Consider the following 20,169-nt stretch of genomic DNA (forward strand, 5'->3'; position numbering starts at 1 on the left):
GTTAATAAGATTTTTGTACTGTACTTTTCAGAGATTTGCACTTTTGATAACTTACTTTCACCTTCAGTACTTTACTTTTTGAGATAGTAGCAGTTTTGGTTCTAAAATTTTTTCATTGGGAGCATTTTAGGTGCTATAATTTTTAAGGAAAGTAGAAATAGTACCACCATTGTTCATTGGTCAACCCCAATTTGCTTTCAAAATAAAATTAAGTCTTTATAAATCCATATCTTGTTTTGATTATCTTGTTAATGGATTTTTCAAACATTCGATTTTACGAATTTCCTCCAACTACACTATTGCAACAGATGATTCTCAAGTACTTGGTTCATTCGACAATAAACAATAAGACTCTATTAAGTTGAGTGCTCTGCAGAATGAACTTTTGGGACCATCAAAATAATGAAGGTATTAAAAAAAAAAACACTTTGATGCCATCCCAAGTCACTGGACACTGATCATCTTCATGAGATGAATGCACAACAATCAATTTTGTTAATATTGCTGGAGCTCCAAGGATGAAGTGCTTCTCCATGCCGGTAAATATATGCTTATTTCATTTGTTACTTTTCAAGTAATCAGTAGATACACCTTTGACAATAGAGAATAGGAGTGTAAACACATATTTATAGTAGTACAGAATAGGTATAAATTGTCTATTACTTGAGAACTGCCGGATTTGTTGCATTGCATTGTAGCCTTCAAGATAGAGTCGGCCAGGTGTTGTAGAGCTCATACGCGCTCATAAGATAGACTTGCCTGATTTGGCTCATAAACCAGCGGTGTGTCTGCATATTTCCATGTGCTTTTCATGAAAACATTTCTCTCTCCCTTAACCGCATCAGCCAAATCACTGAGTTCAGTCATCTCTTCTTGTGTTAACTTCACAGATAAAGCTCCAATATTTTCATTGAAATGTTCAACCTTGGTGGTACCAGGTATGGGGGACACATCATCTCCTTGGTGATGAACCCAAGCCAATGATAGTTGAGATGGGGTGCACCCTTTCCTTGCAGCCATTTCACTAATTCGTTCATATACCACCTTGTTACTTTCAAAATTTTCAGGCTGGAACCTTGGGAAAACCTACAAAAATTTTGACATACTTTATTAGCATACAAATGAAACCAGTGTTGGTATCATCTTGGTTAAGTAACAACATTCGTCCATACAAAATCGTTCATGCAAAATACTCTTGGAACAACAGCCTCATGAACCATAAGGAACAAAGATATTTGGACCATCTGAAGGGGCCCCTGCCTTTACCATGTCCATGAAAACTTGAACAAGTAACTTTGTTACAGCATAACATCGAACACACATGAATTAATGACCAGTCAAGAATTGGACCTGAACATCAAATGGCCAATCAAGAAACACCAGATAGTGCAGCATCACCTAGATGTCAATCCTAACTCCAATTGAGATCATGATGACCATCAACTAAATAATTGGAAAGTGTACAACATATAGCTGAGAGTTGCAGTGAACTGATTTCATATAGCTGAGAGTTGCAGGGAACTAACTCAAATCAGACAGTTATAATAAAGGGAGCCTAATACCAACCTAATAAGAGCTTTCGTACAACTTAAATTATGATTCGATTTGCTATGCATTTCTTGTATGACAAATAGATCTATCATCCTTTTCAGGTATGGTATGTTGAGATCTTTGTGTCCATCAAGAAAAAATGACTAGTGGTTTCTTTGACATCCACAACAGATCCTCCAGAGTTCTACTAGTGGTTCTTCTCAGAATAGCTAATTAGATTTATAAGGAGAAACTCTCTTTAAAGCGAAAGACTGCATTAATCGGTCATTAATATTGGAGTCGCATAAATTTACACCTTCATATTCTTTTAACTCTGTCTATCTTATCAATTGATGAGAAGTCACAGCCTTATCTCTATAAAGTGGAAAATTGCAAGTTATACTGACTCCCCTGTTACATAGTCAAAATACAGAAACCACCCTTCTTGTGAAGTTTGAACATTTACACTGATACATCCTATCAGTCAAAATCAGGGCCTGGAAGACTAGAATGACTTATTTGGCACTCCATTGAGAGCCAAAAAATAGTGACCAAAATGATACAAAGAGTGAAGACACCCTACAATAAAAGATAATACTTGCGACAAGTATCAAATGACAATCTTAAAGATATAATTACCTTTGCCTTAACCCTCAACCAATTTCTGACGCAAAAATATTTTAGCTCGGCAACTTAAAAAAATTGAAGGTGAACAAACTGAAGAAGTTAGGAATAGGCACCGGCGCAAGTGAGATTAAGCAAATAAATGAAGAAAAAGAGTTACTTAATATGCACAAAAATTGAATTCTTGTCTTCTGAGTGGACTTACAAAAGTGCTGATATGCACCAACCTTACGACTGTCACCCTCTACCAGATTCTGTACCAACTTGGGACCTGATGAAAGGAAACCCTTACCAAGTGGAGTGTATGGAACGATCCCAATACCAAGTTCCCTGAAATCATATGAAAAGCAAACACAGAATATTACTATTTTCTCAAAACATATAAATTGGAGAAAGCTTCCTACCTGCATGTAGGAATTAGTTCTTCTTCCACATCTCTTGCCCACAATGACCATTCGATCTGAATAGCAGCTATAGGATGAACAGTGTGAGCCCTTTTGAGTGTTGAAACAGAGGGCTCCGAGAGGCCAACATACTTTATTTTCCCTTCTTCAACCAATTTCTTTAGTTCTCCCATCTTGGCAAGGATGAGACAATATAAGATATAGTAATAACCCCAATAGAAACCAAGAGAATGGGCACGGAATAGAGAAACCAAATATGACTACATACTTGAACCACCAAATATATTTACAAGTTGTCTCACTGATAGATACAGTTCCATTCTGTACTACACTATCCTTATGCATGAGTTGTATGTATAGAGCTGAACTTGTTTGAGAAGTGGGAACCACTAACAAAAATTGAGATCATAGAGCAGTGGGAAAAGAAACAACCAGGTTCATGTCCCACAATCTGATACTGTACTTGTCAATCACAAACTGAATGTTTTTCCAAATACATTTGAGGTCAGCTAGTCTTGTTAATCAGTTCCTATATATAACACAAATGATAAAGTATCACAGGCATCAGAAAGCATAATATTTGTTTCCAGAAAATCAGAGGATGAAACCAAGTAATGAAAACACCACTCCTTGCATTACACAATCACAAAAATGGCAGCATTATTCTTGTGAACAGAGCTGCAATTCAGACAGAACTCATAATTAGAATAACTTGGGTCTAATTAAACTATATTTCCATAGAAATGGTTTACTCTCTCTACAAAATTTTCAGCCGCGGTTGCAATAAGAAAACTTAGATTGTTATTTATACAGAAATATGCTCTCGATCTCTGTTTTTGTATCTTTCTTCCCCACATCATACATATATATAGACACCATATACACAGGAAAGAACAAAGATCCATAAAATCTACAGTTGTTGGTGATTTTGGTGTCTGCTACATTGCGAGATCTTCATCTTTCAAGTAAAACTAAACTTTGATCAGTCGGATCATAACTTTTCAAAGAAAAAAGACAAGGAAAATGCAAAACTATCTTCAGAAGTAAACAATCTTAATCAGAAGCACATACAGCAGCTTGTAGACTAAAATTACAAGTACACCTTAGTCACAGAATATACAATCAAGCATAACACTGAATGCAGTTCCAGAATAACGTTTCTGTTGAAGAGTACTCACCGTGACTTCAATGGGTACACGAGTGTCAATCCGATGAGCATAATAGAGATCAATGCAGTCAACATCAAGGCGCTTCAAGCTTGCCTCACATGCAGTCCTCACATATGCCAGTTCGCCATGTACTTCCATCTTTCCATCCTTCAGTATTACCCCAAACTTGGTAGCTATTTGCACTTTTTCTCTCATGCCTCCTTTCATAGCCTGCACTGGTTACAACTACTAGTAAGTCAGAGTTTGAGTTCACATAGTCAAACCACAAGTACATTAGAGAGGAAATCATATATTTTAAGGCAAATTATGCTTTGCTAAGAAAGAAACTAAGTAAAAGCTGTAAATACACTCTAAAACAGGAACATTCATCAGGTAAAACTGAACTAAAATGACAATCAGTAAGCAAAACTGCCACTCCAAATACGGAACAGAGTTTGGTATTTCAGTTTACTGATACTTTTTTGAAGATATTGCTATAAAAATTTAACTAAACCATAGTTGCATTTGCTATTTGCTATTTTTTTAGTTTTGATTATTTAGAAAAATAACCAAAATATACAGTAAAAGCATAAATATAAAGAATATAAAATATTGAAATACAGAACAAATATGAATTAGTACAGCATTTTATAAGGCTTAGTATACTGAAAAACGAAAAATTAAAACCGAGTTGAAGACTCAAATTGTGAATGTACGCATAAGAGAGCCATGTGAGCTGAAATGAAGCTTTGAAACACGTCCACTAATAAGCTGTGAATGGGTATGGTAAAGTGCAAGTTGTAATACTCCCTCGTTTCTTATACGACGACTATGATTAGCCACTTAATTATATTTGTTAATTTATCAAAAAGAACCACCTCACTCCCACTGGCAGATTAATGAATTAATCGTGAGGAAGTCAATTAAAATAGAAAATACATTACCAGTAATCTCGAGCAAATTTATCAGGTGATTAAAATAGAAAATACATTACCAGTAATCTCGAGCAAATTATATCAACCTGATAAATTTGAAAAGGAAGGTCAAATCTCTTCATTAGTCCATCATCTTTACTTTCCATCTTATTGTTCTCTTACCTCTCAATGCATTATAATAGTCCACCATCTTTTATATGTTCCCTTACAATTAATATCAAATTAAGCATATATACTCAATGAATTCGTCATGAAATTGTAGCAACAATTAAACAAACTAACATAACATAGTAAATAGGCTAATATGTAAAACCAAAAGTTACAATATGTATATTAGTGCAGGATTATAAGCTTCACTCCGTTCTCGTGACAAAATAACTGACCCTTTCGCTTGGATGCTTAGAATTCAATCTTTACAACTTCACGAAAAACCCTTCTCAATTATGGATATATAATACTCATTCAACTTGATAAATAATCTATACATGAAAAAGGAAGATTTTCTAAGTCAAATTCAAAAGCTTCAACCTCACTACTAAACATTCAGTAAAAGCATTTCTAGTTGCTAAATAGGAAGCGAAGGAGAGTAGCAGGAAAACAAACCTTTCCGAGGAGAATCTCATTGGTATGAGGACCATAGACGTCGGAGGTGTCGAGAAATGTGACGCCGGAGTTGATAGCGTGGTGGATGAGTTCGATCATTTCGGGCTCGGGCTTTCGCGGGGCGTAGCTGGTTGACATGCCCAGACACCCCAACCCTTGTTTCGACACCTCAAGGCCCTGAGAACCCAGCTTGATTCTCGGCACATTCACTCCCGTTTGAGACGCAATGATTTTGAACTGAATTGTAACTGATGAACGAAAAGAGAAACGGGGAAGGCAGTTAAGTGGCGGAGAGAGTAGAAAGTTGTGTTTCGACATGTATTGTATGGCCATTGCGCGTAAATGAACAAACAACACGTGCTTCCTTTACCCAAATATATATTGTACTAGCACGTGCTTATTTACAAATTAAATAAAATAAAAGGATGCTAGCGCATACCACGGGCTGCGTACGAATTAGGACAAAATGCATAAAACTCCTCTATGTTTTAAAAAGTTTGCAAAAAGTACCTCCCTGTTTTCAGAATAGGCTAAAATCTCCCTCCTGTTTTGTTTTAGTCACCAAAAAACCCCTATTCTGTCAGCAACTAACGGGAAGTGAAGAAGACGCGCGTCTGCTGCGTTTGATGGTCTTTTTCTTCGATTTAGGTTGATATTTAATAATTTTTTGGACCAAAATACCCTCCATGGGTCTATATAACACAGAAAGGGGTTTTTTGTTTGTTTTGTGTATTTCTTTTGTCATTTCTCACCTTAAAAAATAAATTAAATTTTGACATATTAAATTTAAATTGAAATATTAAATTAAATTATATTTAAATTCAAATAATTTTGTAATTATTAATTATTAAATCTAACTATTATTTTTAATTAATTAAAATATATATTTAATTACAATAATTATTATTATAATTACTATTAATTAGCCAAAATATTTAATTATATAATTATCTAAAATATTATTAATTAACTAAAATATATTTTAACTAATATAATTAAAATTAATTAAAAAATTAAAAAAAAAAAGAAAATTTGGTATTTCGCCCTTTTTCGCTGGAAACTTCGAAACAAGTTTCCGGCGCCGTCCGGAAGAATTTCCGACTCCCAATGGTACCATTAGAATTCTCTCTTCAAGACGAACATTTTCATACCTTCAATTTGAGTTTTCGTCGATCATAGAGAGTGGGCTCAAGCAACGATTGCCGAACATATTTTCCGTCGATTCGTCTTCGTCCGATCGAATCTCGGTCTCAAACTAGCACCACCAGACTCGTTTCTTCAAGACGATTCTAATGAGACCGGCCTCACTCAATTTGGTAAAAAATTTATGGAGATATGATGATTTAATCGAAATCTCGTCGCCGGCGACGAGATTTGGTGGGGGGAAGCCGGGGTAAAGGGGTTTGGGGGGGGGGGGTAAAGGGGGAGTTAGGTGGGGTAGTTAGTTATTTTTTTTAATATATAATAATAATATATTATTAAAAAATTTAAATTATTTATATATAATATAAATTAAATAATATGTTGAATATAGACAATTTATTTTTTTAAAATCTAAGGGATGAGATTAATTGATTAGATCTAACGATCAATATTTGATAAAAAAAGATCCAACGGTCACTAAAATAAGAAATAATATATATTAAGTAAGGGTATAACGGTTATTTTCTAAAAAATTAACACCGTTAGTTGGATTTAACGGAGAGGGGGCGATTGAGCTGAGTTTTACAAAACACATGGGAGCTTTTAGCCTATTCTGAAAACAGGAAGGTGCTTTTTGCAAACTTTGTAAAACACAGGAGGATTTTATGCATTTTGTCCGTACGAATTAAATTAATTAATAATTAAAATATATTTAATAATTTTTTTTCCATAAAAATCCAATGAAGGAGATGCTTATAAATTAATAATTCAAAAAAATTGGATAAATTGTATAACATCCATATGTGTTTTCAAAATCTAGTTAAAATTCTCATGTTAAGAGAGTGTGTGATACTTGTCAATGATCTGTATGGGTACATTTGTGATAGTGTTATATTTATCTCTTAAGACATGAAAGGTAGGAACGGTTCCTCGTTCATGCTCTTAGTCTCACGCACCTCTAATGAATTGATCATCTCATCTATCTTATTGAGCTTTGGATTAGTTAAGCAGAATAAGGTTTGGAAACACCCTAAAATCACCCGTTGAATGTCCTCATTTTCGATTACTAGTGTCTCCTAGTCATCCCTTAAGTGTTGTATTTCATTTCTTCACTGGCGTTCACTCATTAGTGCGTGAAAAATCCATGTTCCTATTTTCTTCTCGTAATCACTGAACCTTACCCTTTTATTTAATAGTAACTTTATCATAAGTGCATCGCATGTGATGGTGCTAGTTTTTTATAAGTATATTAAAATATTTTATAAACTTGGGAACATCTAAGCTGAGTTCTCTGCAGACTGACCTTCTGGGACCATCAAAACAATGTTTTCAAAAAAATATTGATGCCATCCCAAGTCACTGAACATTCATCATCTTCATGAGATGAATGCACAACAATCAATTCCGTTAACATTGCTGGAGCTCCAAGGATGAAGTGCTTCTCCATGCCACTAAACATATGCTAATTTCATCAGTTACTTTTTAAGCAATCAGTAGCACACCTTTGATAATAGAGAATAGGAGTAGAAACACACATTTAGTAGTTCAGAGCAGGTATAAATTGTCTATTACTTGAGTACTGCAGGATTTACTCCATTGTAATGTAGCCTTCAATATAGACTCGGGCAGGTGTTCTGATGCGTACCACAGATAGAGCTCATACACGCTCATAAGATAGAATTGGCTGATTTGGCTCATAAACCAGCGGCGTGTCTGCGTATTTCCATGTGCTTTTCATGAAAACATTTCTCTCTCCCTTAACAGCAGCAGCCAAATCACCGAGTTCAGTCATCTCTTCTTGTGTTAACTTCACAGATAAAGCTCCAATATTTTCATTGAAGTGTTCAACCTTGGTGGTACCAGGTATGGGGGACACATCATCTCCTTGGTGATGAACCCAAGCCAATGATAGTTGAGATGGGGTGCAGCCTTTTCTTGCAGCCATTCCGCTAATCCGTTCATATACCGCCTTGTTATTTTCAACATGTTCAGGCTGGAACCTTGGGAAAACCTACAAAAAATTGACATGCCATATTAGCATACAAATGAAACCAGTGTTGGTATCGTCATGGTTGAAGTAACAACATTCATCCATACAAAATCTTTCATGCAAAAATACTTTTGGAACCAGAGCCTCATGAACCATAAGGAACAAAGATATTTGGACCATGTGAAAGAGAACCATGACTACCTTTACTATGTCCATAAAAACTGAACAATAAACATTGGTACAGCATAACATCGAACAGACATGAATAAATGACCAGCCAAGAATTGGAAACTGAACATCAAATGGCCAATCAAGAAATAGTGACAGTGCAGCATGACCTAGATGTCATGTATCGTGTCATCTTGAAGTACCGAAGTTGTAGTGTTATCCATCATGATGTCAATCCTAACTCCAACTGAAATCATGATGACCAACAGCTAACTAATTGGAAAGTGTGCAACATATAGTTCAGAGTTGAATTTAGCTGATTTCATATGAAACCTAAATGATGGTAAATAGAGCTGTAGGTAAAATTAACTCAAATCAGACAGTTATAATAAAGGCAGGGCTTACGAACCTCATAAGAGCTTTTGTACAACTTAAATTATGAACGGATTGCTATGTTTTTCTTGTATGACAAATGGATCTATCATCCTTTTCAGGTCTAGTATGTTGATCTTTGCGTCCATCAAGAAAAAATGACTAGTGGTTTCTTTGACATCCAAAATAGATCCTCCAGAGTTCTACTAGTGGTTCTTCTCAAAATAGCTAATTAGATTTATATGGAGATACTCTCATAAAAGTGAAAGAACGCATTAATTGGACTAATATATGGATTCGCATAAATTTATACGTTCATATTTTTTTAACTCTATCTTATCAATTGATGATAAGATGGACTAAGTCACAACCTTATCTCTATAAAGTGGAAAATGGGAAGTTATACTCACGCCATTGTTACATAGTCAAAATACAGAAACCACCCTTCTATTTTGAAGTTTGAACATTATCAGTTAAAATATGGGCCTGGAGGACTAGAATGACTTATTTGGCACTCCATTGAGAGCCCAAAAAATAGTGACCAAAATAAGACAAAGAGTGCAGACACCCTACAGTAAAAGATAATACTTGTGACAATTATCAAATTTCAATCTTAAAGATATAATTACCGTTGCCTTAACCCTCAACCAATTTCTGACCCAAAAATATTTTAGCTCAACAATTTAAAAAAAAATGAAGGTGAACAAACTGAAGAAGTTAGTAGGTACTGGTGCAAGTGAGAGTAAGAAAATAAATGAAGAAAAAGAGTTACTCTATATGCACAAAAAAAAAATTGAATTAGTGTCTTCTGAGTGGACTTGCAAAAGTGCTGATATGTACCAACCTTACGATAGTCACTCTCTTCCAAATTCTGTATCAACTTGGGACCTGATGAAAGGAAACCCTTACCAAGTGGACTGTATGGAACGATCCCAATACCAAGTTCCCTGAAATATGAAAAGCAGAACACAGAATATTACTGTTTTCTGAAACATATAAATTGGAGAACGCTTCCTACCTGCATGCAGGAATTAGTTCTTCTTCCACATCTCTTGCCCACAATGACCATTCAATCTGAATAGCAGTTATAGGATGAACAGCGTGAGCCCTTCTGAGTGTTGAAACAGAGGGCTCCGAGAGGCCAACATACTTTATTTTCCCTTCTTCAACCAATTTCTTCAGTTCTCCCATCTTGGCAAGCATGGGACAATATAAGATATTAGTAATAACCCTAGTAGGAGCCAAGAAAATGGGCACAGAATAGATGAGAAACCAAATATGACTGCATACTTGAACCACCAAATATAATTACAAGTTGACTCACTGATAGATACAGTTCAATATTGTGCTACACTATCCTTATGCATGACCAGACAGCATACAGGTTGATAAAGTATGTAAAGAGCTGAACTTGTTTGAGAAGTGGGAATCACTAACAAACATTGAGATCCTAAAGCAGTGGGAAAAGAAATAACCAGGTTGCGTCCCACAATACGGTGCCATAATTGTCAAACACACACTTAATGTTTTGTCGAATACATTTGAGGTTCAGCTAGTCTTGTTAATCAGTTCCTAATATATAACAAATAATAAAGTATCACAGGCATCAGAAAGCATAATATTTGTTTCCAGAAAATGAGAGGATGAAAGCAAGGAATGAAAACACCACTCCTTGCATTACAATTACAAAAGCGGCAGCATTATTCTAGTGAACAGATCTGCAATTCAGACAGAATTCATAATTAGAATAACTTGTGTCTATATATAGTTTTGCATAGAATGGTTTATTTCTCTCTACAAAATTTCAGCCGTCGTTGCTATAAGAGAACTTAGATTGTTTTTTATACAGAGATATTCACATGATCTTTGTTTCCATATCTTTCTCCCTCAGATCATACATATATATAGACACCAAATACACAGGAAAGAACAAAGATCTATAAAATCTATAGTTGTTGGTGATTTTGGTGTCTGCTACATTGCAAGATGTTCATCTTTCGAGTAAAACTAAACTTTGATCAGTTGGATCAGAACTTTTCAAGGAAAGCAAAACTATCTTCAGCAGTAAACAATCTTCATCAGAAGCACATATAGCAGCTTGAAAAGTAAAATTACAAGTAGAACTAGTCACAGAATATGCAATCAAGCATAACACTGAATGCAGTTCCAGAATAACGTTTCCATTGAAGAGTACTCACCGTGACTTCAATGGGCACACGAGTGTCAATCCGATGAACATAATAGAGATCAATGCAGTCAACATCAAGGCGCTTCAAGCTTCCCTCACATGCAGCCCTCACATATGCTGGTTCGCCATGTACTTCCATCTTTCCATCCTTCAGTATTACCCCAAACTTGGTAGCTATTTGCACTTTTTCTCTCATGCCTCCTTTCATAGCCTGCACGGTTACAACTACTAGTAAGTCAGAGTTCGAGTTCACCATAGTCAAACCACAGGTACATTAGAGAGGGAAATCATATATTTTAAGGCAAATTATGCTTTGCTAAGAAAGAAACTAAGTAAAAATTGTAAATACACTCCAAAACAGGGATATTCATAAGGTAAAACAGAACTAAAATGATAATCAGTAAGCAAAACTGCCACTCTAAATACAGAACAGAGTTTGGTATTTCAGCTTACTCATACTTTTTTGAAGAAAAGATAATAAGTATTGCTATAAAAATTTAATTAAACCATAGTTGCATTTGCTATTTGCTTTTCTAGTTTTGATTATTTAGAAAAATAACCAAAATATAAAATTAAAGCCTAAATATAAAGAATATAAAATATTTAAATACAGAACAAATATGAATTAGTACAGCATTCTATAAGGCTTAGTATACTGAAAAACGAAAAATTAAAACCGAGTTGAAGACTCAAATTGTGAATATACGCATAAGAGAGCCATGAGAGCAGAAATGAAGCTTTTGAAACACGTCCACTAATAAGCTCTGAATGGGTATGGTAAAGTGCAAGTTGTAATACTCCCTCGTTTCTTATACGACGAAATATGATTTGCCACTCAGTTTATAGTTGTTAAATTTATCAAAAGGACCACCTCGCTCCCACTGGCAGAATAACGAATTAATCGTCAGGAAGTCAATTAAAATAGAAAATACCTTACCAGTAATCTCGAGCAAATTATATCAACCTGATAAATTTTGAAAAGGAAGATCAAATCTCTTCATTAGTCCATCATCTTTACTTTTCATCTTCCTGGTCTCTTATCTCTCAAATGCATTATAATAGTCTATCATGTTTTATATGGTCCCTTATAATTAATATCAAATGAAGCAAATATACTCCATGAATTAGTCATGAAATTGTAGAACCATTAAACAAACTAACATAACAAAGTAAGTAGGCTAATATGTAAGACCAAAAGTTACAATATGTATATTAGAGCAGGATTATAAGCTTCACTCCATTCTAGCGACAATATAACTGACCCTTTCGCTTCGATACTTTAGAATTCAATCTTTACAACTAGAATTCATGACAAACCCTTCTCAATTATGGATACAAAATACTACATTAAACTTGATAAATAATTTATCCATCCAAAAGGAAGAATTTCTACATGAAATTCAAAAGCTTCAACCTCACCACTAAACATCCAGTATAGTATTTCCAGTTCCTAAATTGGAAGCGAAGGAGAGTGGCAGGAAAACGAACCTTGCCGATGAGAATCTCATTGGTATGGGGACCATAGAGGTCTGAGGTGTCGAGAAATGTGACGCCGGAGTTGATAGCGTGGTGAATGAGTTCGATCATTTCGGGCTCCGGCTTTCGCGGGGCGTAACTGGTTGACATGCCCAAACACCCCAAGCCTTGTTTCGACACCTCAAGGCCCTGCGAACCCAACTTGATTCTCGGCACATTCACTTCCATTTGAGGCGCAATGGTTTTGAACTGATGAACGAAAAGAGAACTGGGGAAGCCAATTAAGTGGTGGAGAGAGATAAAGGAGAGAGAGTATGTATTTGACGGCCATTGCGCGTAAATGAACGAAGAACACGTGTCTGCTTCCCCCAAATATACTTTGTACCACCATCTTCTTCTTTCAAATTAAATAAAACTAAATGTTAATTACAATGTCTACTATTCAAGTTTTGCGTTTAATGTAATTATATATAAATTTTTATAATTTAAAAAATATCTTTTTAATTAACAAATAAATTTATTGATATTAACACAAAGTTTAAAAAAAATTATATTATCGTATGTGATGAGGTATATTTTTTTTTTCTAAGAATAGTTTAGTACAAACAAAATTATTTGACTTGCAATAAATTAATAACCAACCAATTGCGGGTATATATCAATTTTCATTTAGTTTTTTTTTGTTAATATCAACAAATTCAGTGAATTTTGATTAATTAATAATTTATTTGTTAAACAAAAGCAAATTTAAGGTGTGGTAGATGAAATTTTTTAAACTACAGAACTTCTATGTATAACAATACCAAATTTCAGAAAAAGAGAATATAATTATTCCCAAAATATATTATAATATATCACTATAGATTATATTATTTTGTTAGAAGAATATAATTATGTCTCGTTCATCTTCCAATGATTGGAGCATCTCATCTATCTTATTGATTTTATTCCACACTTGCTTTGCTGTTTCAGCTGATGTTCTGTCCGGCTTAGCAGCCTGCAACCTCAAACCAAAACAACTTGTTTTTCCATGGGGTTTGATGTCCAGGTTGTGCTGATGGTTCGAATCATACTCCATGGAAATGCTGATGCTCATCCCGAGTTGGCACATGCCCCATCAACCCACAGCTTACCAGCTGTTCTTTGTTCTTCCACCCAATCTCCAAAAATTATCCTAAAATTAACTACACCACCCAAGTCCTATCACTCCAAGTAAAAGAGGTTTAAGAGATTCCAACTCCAACTTTATCACTGCTCTTTTAGCTCACATAGACATAGGTACGAACACGAACATCGTGGCTGAACGTTGGGTAGTGCGTAATGGCCTTATCTCGGGAAAAGCTCATCATATCTCAGCTCTATGTTAAGTCTGACTCTGCATCTCTCATTCAACTCATGGACAAGAAGGTGAATCCTGCGAGGGAACTCACCCAGCTATGGTGTGTTTGACTGAGTTTGCTAGTCCGCAAATCAACTTTTGCTCTAGGCAACGACACTGATGACTAATTGGCGATGACAACAGCTTCTTGCCATTTTGGACATTTTGCTTAAAATAACTGTCCCCCTTTTCTGAAACCTTTCGTGGAGGCAAATTCGTGCAACTCCTATCAGGTAAAGTCGATTTTGCTGAAGTAATATATATCTAAGTTGTTTCTGTTAAACACACACACACATATATATGTATTATGAGATTAGGTACTTGATTGAGAAATGTGATTTATATACTTGTCCTACAGTGATGTTAATCATCTGAGACAAACAACTTCTAGAGCGGTGACGTTATAGCATACAAACAGTGAAAACATTCACAAAAACCTCGATGCCATTGTAAGTCTCTGAACATGATCATTTTCTCATTTCCATTCACATTGCTGGAGCTCCAACGGACCACTTCTCCACCCAGTACTGTTTATTTCATTAGTTACTCAACTACTCATTAAACACACATACAGTAATAGACAATATATAGGAGTACAAACACACATTTTGTAATGCAGAGTAGGAGTAAACTTTCTATTACTTGAGTACTCAGGACATATTGCATGGTATTGTAGCCTTCAAGACAGACCAGGGCAGGTCTTCAGGTGTACATCACTACTCAGCCTTCCAAGAGGAGAGTGGTGGCGTGTCCACGTATTTCCATGTACTTGCCATGTAAGCATGCCTCTCTCCCTTTACAAGATCAGCCAAACCGCTGAGTTCAGTCATCTCTTCTGGTGTTAACTTCACAGATAGAGCTCCGACATTTTCATTGAAGTTCTGAATCTTGGTGGTACCAGGTATGGGACTCACATCATCTCCTTGGTGATGAACCCAAGCCAATGCTAGTTGAGATGAGGTGCAGCCTTTTCTTGCAGCCATTTCACATATCCGTTCGTATACCAACTTATTATGTTCAAGATTTTCCGCCTGGAACCTCGGAAAAATCTACAAAAAAATTGACATACTTTATATCTACAAATGAAAGCAGTCCTGGTATCATCATAGTTGAAGTAACAATATTCATCATAAAAAATCATTCATGCATAAATACTTATGAAGCCACAGGCTCATGAATCATAATCGAACAATGTTTTTGGACCATCTGAAGAGGACCAAGGCTAGTTTTATTAGTTTCCAGGAAACTTGAACCAGAAACATTGTCACAACACAAGATTGAACAGATATGAATCAATGACCAGTCAGAGAATTGGACACCAGACATCAAATGGCCAATCAATACGGTTAATCAGGACCCAAAACCAAAACCGAATAGAATACCAAATTTTGGAAACACCTCGTACCGAGTAACAAAGCGAAATTCCGGATCCGATTCGGTTCATCCAGTAAACTGAATTATGCACACCCCTAAATTTGTTGATAAATCTTTTAACTATGCAATTTAAAAAAGAAAAAATTAAAGCAAACCACTGAAGAAGTTAAGAGTAGGCACTAGTTCAAGTGCAGTGAGATTAAGAAAATAAATGAAAAGACCTATAGTATATATGCACAAAAAATTAAATCCTTGTCTTCTGATTGAGATTTACAAGTGTTGATAAGGACCAACCTTACGAAAGTCACCCTCCGACAAATTCTGTATCAACTTCGGACCTGATGAGAGGAAACCACGTCCAAGTGGACTGTATGGTACAATCCCAATACCAAGCTCCCTAAAATCACATGACAAGCAGAAAACAAAACATTACTATTTTCCCAAAACATATAAGAACTGCAGAAGTTTCTTACCTGCATGCAGGAACTAGTTCTTCTTCCAGATCTCTTGACCACAATGACCATTCGTTCTGAACAGCAGTTATGGGATGAATAGCATGAGCCCTTCTGATTGTTGAAACAGATGCCTCCGAGAGCCCAATATATTTTATTTTCCCTTCTTCAACCAATTTCTTTAATTCTCCCATCTTAGAAAACATGGGACAAGATAAGACATCAGGGATGACCCAGCAAAAACCAAGCAAATGTGGCACAGAATAAACGAGAAACCAAATATCAAGGCATATTTGAACAACCAAATATCATTACAAGTTGGGACACTGTTTGATAAGTTACCATTCTGTGCCACATTATCCTTATGCATGACTAGGCAGCATATGAGCTGATAAAGTAGGAAATAGAGATGAAGCTTATTCGATAAGTGGTAAAATTTAAGAATCACTGAGACCATAGTGCAGCGGAAAAGAAATTCCCAGGTTCACATCCCACCATCCGGTGCAGTACTTGTCAACCACATGTTAGGTTCAAATAATCTTGTTAATCAGTTCCTATATTATATATAACAAATAATTAATTATTACAGGCATGAGAAAGCAAAATATGCGTTTCCAGAAAATGTGAGGTGAAACCAAGGAATGAAAAAATCATGCATTACACAATACAAAAACAGCAGCATTATTCTTGTCTATGGAGCTGCAGTTCAGCCAGAATCCATAATTAGAATTACTGGTGCCTAATTACACTATATTTCCATAAAGATGATCTACTTCTCTCTACAAACTATTCAGCTATCATTGCTATAAGAAACCTTAGATTGTTATTTATACAGAAATATTCTATCCATCTCTGTTTCTGTTTATGGAGCTGCAGTTCAGCCAGAATCCATAATTAGAATAACTGGTGCCTAATTACACTATATTTCCATAGAGATGATCTACTTCTCTCTACAAACTATTCAGCTATCGTTGCTATAAGAAACCTTAGATTGTTATGTCTACAGAAATATTCTATCCATCTCCATTTCTGTCTCTTTTTCACTCACATTCATACATACACACAGACACCCAAGAACACAGGTGCATAAAATCTGTATTTGTTGGTTATTTTGGTGTTTGCTAGGTTGCAAGATCTTCATCTTCCAATTAAAACTAAACTTCAATCAGTCGGATCACAACTTTTCAAGGAAAAACACAAAGAAAATGCAGAACACTCTTCAGAAGTAAACAATCTTCATCAGACGCACATATAGCAACATGCAAAATAAAATTACAAGTAAACCATAGTCACAAAACACAAAAATCAAGCATCACAGTGAATACAGATCCAAAATAATGTGTCTATTGAGGAGTGTACTAACCGTGACTTCAATTGGCACACGAGTGTCAATCCGATGAACATAATAGAGATCAATGCAGTCAACGTCAAGGCGCTTCAAGCTTGCCTCACATGCAGCCCTCACATATGCTGGGTCACCACGTATTTCCATCTTTCCATCCTTGTGCATTGCCGCAAACTTGGTAGCCAGTTGGACTTTTTCTCTCATGCCCCCTTTCAGAGCCTGCACTGATTGCAACTAGTAAGTCAGAGTTTGAGCTGACCATAGTTGACCAGTTTCGGGCAATTCGTGCTTCATTAAGAAAACATAGTAAAATTTCATATACTCTACCAAAAGGTTGTTCATGTGGTGAAACTGAACTAGAAAACGAAATTTCAGTACACAAAGATGCCATACCGAATGGGAAGCAAAATTTGGTAGTTGGTTTACTGATATTGTTTTTTAAGAAATAGTATTAAGTATTGCTATAGAAATTTAACTAATACCATACTAGCATTTGTTTACTTTTCAACTTTTTAGTTTTAATAATTTAAAAAAATAACCAAAGTATAAAAAGTAAATAACTATGTAACTTAGTATAGTATTTTGTATGGCTCAGTAAACCAAAAACCAAACTGGGGACTGAATATATTACAGATGTATGCATCATGTGAGCCATGAGAGCTTACATGAAGCTTGGAGACACGTCCACTAATGAATCTAAATGTTTAGTAAAGCACAAGTCATAATACTTATCTCTTTTCTTGTCCGATAACTATCATTTACCACTTAGTTCATATTTTTTAAAAAGTACACCTCACTCCCGGTGGCAGAATTGCTGATTAATCATTAGGAAGTCCAAATTAAAATAGAAAAACTATACACAGTAATCTCAAGCAAATTATATCAACCTGATAAATTTTAAGAAGGAAAAAAAAAATTCAGTTTCATGAGTTCATTCAATCTGAGTTTCAGCCATTAATTGAAACACAGTATTCTAGAAAAACGTCTATTTCAGAAACAAGATAATAAGGTGCATATATGAGCTTGATTTTATCACAGTCAAATATGGAAATATACTCCATGAATTAGTTATAAAATTGAAATCAACAATTAATCAAACTAACATAAGAAAGTAAGTAGGCGTAATATGCAACATCAGAAGTCACAATAGGTATATTTGTGCAGGAATGTAAACTTCACTATAACAGCTCTGTTCTAGTGACAACATAACTGACCCGTTTGCTTGGATACATAGAATCCAATCTAGAATTCATGAAAAACGCATTTCAATCATGGATATAAACCACTAAATTGAAGTCTATAAATAATTTATCTTATCCAAAAGGGAGAATTTCCAAATCAAAATTCAAAAAAGCTTTAACCTCACTACTGAACATCTAGTAAAAGTATTTATAGCTCCAAAATAGCAAGCGAAAGAGAGCAGCAGGAACACAAACCTTGCCGAGGAGAATCTCATTGGTATGAGGACCATAGACGTCGGAGGTATCGAGAAATGTGACGCCGGAGTTGATAGCGTGGTGGATAAGTTCGATCATCTCGGGCTCAGGCTTGGGCGCGCCGTAGCTCGTTGACATTCCCATGCACCCCAAGCCTTGTTTCGACACCTCAAGGCCCTGCGAGCCCAGCTTGATTCTCGGCACGTTCACTGCCATTTGAGAATTACTGAATTGAACTAAATTGCAAGTCATGTGTGTGACGATAAATGAAGACTGATATTTAAAAGGGAGAGAGAGAGAGAGAGTTGTATTCCAAATTGTGTTCTATCCCCGTTGTGGGCCGTCTGGACAAACACGTGTAAGGTTGTGAAAATATATAGCTCGTTTACTTTTATACAGAAGACTGCAAGAACGATAGTAGGAACAATACTGAAGGACTAATAATATTTTGTTCACTAACAATGCATCCATTTTATTAATTTTAGGGTTTTCCCATTCAGCCCCAATTCATCTCAAATTCTAATACATATATATTAACTGTGATTATTTAATTATTTTGCTTTTTATGATTTACATAAATCGTACAATTAAAAAAATTCTATATATAAATGTACTTCATGTAATAGATTAATCGCGATGGTGGACAGGAGAATAGTAAGGCTGTGGAAGAACGACTAACGATGCTGTCCAACTTTCCCAAGTTTTCGCACTAGTTGAGAGGATGATTGGTGAGGTAGATACGAAGGTGCAAATTATTTTGGATAGATTGGATTCTAGATGAGTTGAGAAGAGAAATTCATTATTCAAATCAAGTTCGATCGAACCTCACCAATCACAGAGAAGTGTGATGTATTTGCTATGTGAATGATCATTTATCATTAGCCGTAGCAACTGCGTAGCACTTGCTATATAATTGGTTCAAATCCGATCAAATTCGACTTGAGTTAGAATTTTCGATGAAGAAGTATTTCATAACTACTACTGCAGATATAATGAGTAAAGAAATTAGAGTTGGTAATGAAAGAATAACGTGACTGGAAGGGTTGCTGATATGATTTAGTGAAGAAATAAGAGTTGCTAGTTGAAGAATAAAGTGACAAGATTAAAGAGTTGCTGATACGATTTTAGTTCTAATTACCTGAAGGAGAGAGAAAGTCCAAGAGGCTATTTCACGTGTGATAGGGGAATTTGAGAATAGTAGGCAAAAGGATAGAAATGTCGTCAAAGGGAAGCCTTTATTACAGGAAAGTCACCAGGATCCGCACCCTCGAACGGGGTCGGGTCACGGATCCCTACTCGGGTATTTGGAAGCTGGAGAGAAGCAACCCGACTCGGTCCAAAGTCGAACTCAAACCCAATTTAAAATCCTCGTAGATGAAGACGATTGATTTATGTGACCTTATACGAACTAGGATTATTACACGTGGCGCACTGTAAGTGAACCTCTCAAGTACATAAATGGATCCACAAAATACTTTAAATTCTCCGTGTACAGTTCATTTATGGTAAAACATTTATTAGATCCATAACCTATTTGAGAACACTTTGAGATCGCACTTTATAGCGAGTTACCTTACTATGTTTTTTAAAATGAAGTAATTTA

The 20,169-nt window shown here is 35.5% G+C and overlaps 3 protein-coding genes and 1 long non-coding RNA gene across 6 annotated transcripts; 1 reads left to right on the forward strand and 3 right to left on the reverse strand.

Annotated features, from left to right (window-relative positions):
• Positions 1–490: 490 nt before the first annotated feature.
• Positions 491–6,640, reverse strand: LOC105158771 (auxin-induced protein PCNT115). Of its 3 annotated transcripts, XM_088878248.1 has the most exons (6): positions 6,396–6,640; positions 5,245–5,492; positions 3,737–3,937; positions 2,559–2,731; positions 2,382–2,484; positions 491–1,086 (listed from the first exon to the last, which is right to left on the reverse strand). In XM_088878248.1, exons 2-6 carry the CDS (start codon positions 5,380–5,382, stop codon positions 733–735), a joined length of 969 nt encoding a protein of 322 aa, XP_088734374.1. In that variant the 5' UTR covers positions 5,383–5,492; positions 6,396–6,640; the 3' UTR covers positions 491–732. The 3 variants fall into 3 exon arrangements, with proteins under 3 accessions (XP_088734374.1, XP_011073932.3, XP_011073934.3); XM_011075630.3 differs by lacking the exon at positions 6,396–6,640 and having other exon boundaries at positions 5,245–5,594; XM_011075632.3 differs by lacking the exon at positions 6,396–6,640 and having other exon boundaries at positions 932–1,086; positions 2,360–2,484; positions 5,245–5,595.
• Positions 6,641–7,833: 1,193 nt separating this feature from the next.
• LOC105158772 (auxin-induced protein PCNT115) lies at positions 7,834–12,909 on the reverse strand. Its single transcript, XM_011075633.3, has 5 exons — positions 12,594–12,909; positions 11,116–11,316; positions 9,936–10,108; positions 9,762–9,864; positions 7,834–8,398 (listed from the first exon to the last, which is right to left on the reverse strand). The coding sequence occupies exons 1-5, from the start codon at positions 12,807–12,809 to the stop codon at positions 8,045–8,047; spliced, it is 1,047 nt and encodes a 348-aa protein (XP_011073935.1). The 5' UTR covers positions 12,810–12,909; the 3' UTR covers positions 7,834–8,044.
• A 1,152-nt stretch (positions 12,910–14,061) lies between these two features.
• On the forward strand, positions 14,062–14,835 carry LOC148788831 (uncharacterized). Its single transcript, XR_016064703.1, has 2 exons — positions 14,062–14,192; positions 14,318–14,835. It is a non-coding gene; the product is annotated as an uncharacterized LOC148788831 (long non-coding RNA).
• Positions 14,407–18,892, reverse strand: LOC105158773 (auxin-induced protein PCNT115). The gene is made up of 5 exons (XM_011075634.3): positions 18,567–18,892; positions 17,149–17,349; positions 15,807–15,979; positions 15,628–15,730; positions 14,407–15,008 (listed from the first exon to the last, which is right to left on the reverse strand). The coding sequence occupies exons 1-5, from the start codon at positions 18,816–18,818 to the stop codon at positions 14,676–14,678; spliced, it is 1,062 nt and encodes a 353-aa protein (XP_011073936.1). The 5' UTR covers positions 18,819–18,892; the 3' UTR covers positions 14,407–14,675.
• Between the last annotated feature and the right edge of the window lie 1,277 nt (positions 18,893–20,169).

This window comes from Sesamum indicum, linkage group LG3, assembly GCF_026168435.1.
Source record: "Sesamum indicum cultivar Baizhima isolate 11 linkage group LG3, ASM2616843v1, whole genome shotgun sequence".
In the NCBI taxonomy this organism is placed as follows: domain Eukaryota; kingdom Viridiplantae; phylum Streptophyta; class Magnoliopsida; order Lamiales; family Pedaliaceae; genus Sesamum; species Sesamum indicum.

Coding starts and splice junctions, on each gene's coding strand:
- LOC105158771 (XM_011075630.3), bottom strand. CDS start 5,577: ATGGCCATACAATACATGTCGAAACACAACTTTCTACTCTCTCCGCCA. Junction 3,938..5,244: donor ATGAGATTCTCCTCGGAAAG/GTTTGTTTTCCT, acceptor TAACCAGTGCAG/GCTATGAAAGGAGGCATGAG. Junction 1,087..2,381: donor TAGAGGGTGACAGTCGTAAG/GTTGGTGCATAT, acceptor AAATTTTTGTAG/GTTTTCCCAAGGTTCCAGCC.
- LOC105158772 (XM_011075633.3), bottom strand. CDS start 12,809: ATGGAAGTGAATGTGCCGAGAATCAAGTTGGGTTCGCAGGGCCTTGAG. Junction 10,109..11,115: donor GTGTGCCCATTGAAGTCACG/GTGAGTACTCTT, acceptor ATGCTTGCCAAG/ATGGGAGAACTGAAGAAATT. Junction 9,865..9,935: donor GAACTAATTCCTGCATGCAG/GTAGGAAGCGTT, acceptor TTCATATTTCAG/GGAACTTGGTATTGGGATCG.
- LOC105158773 (XM_011075634.3), bottom strand. CDS start 18,818: ATGACTTGCAATTTAGTTCAATTCAGTAATTCTCAAATGGCAGTGAAC. Junction 15,980..17,148: donor GTGTGCCAATTGAAGTCACG/GTTAGTACACTC, acceptor ATGTTTTCTAAG/ATGGGAGAATTAAAGAAATT. Junction 15,009..15,627: donor CGGAGGGTGACTTTCGTAAG/GTTGGTCCTTAT, acceptor ATTTTTTTGTAG/ATTTTTCCGAGGTTCCAGGC.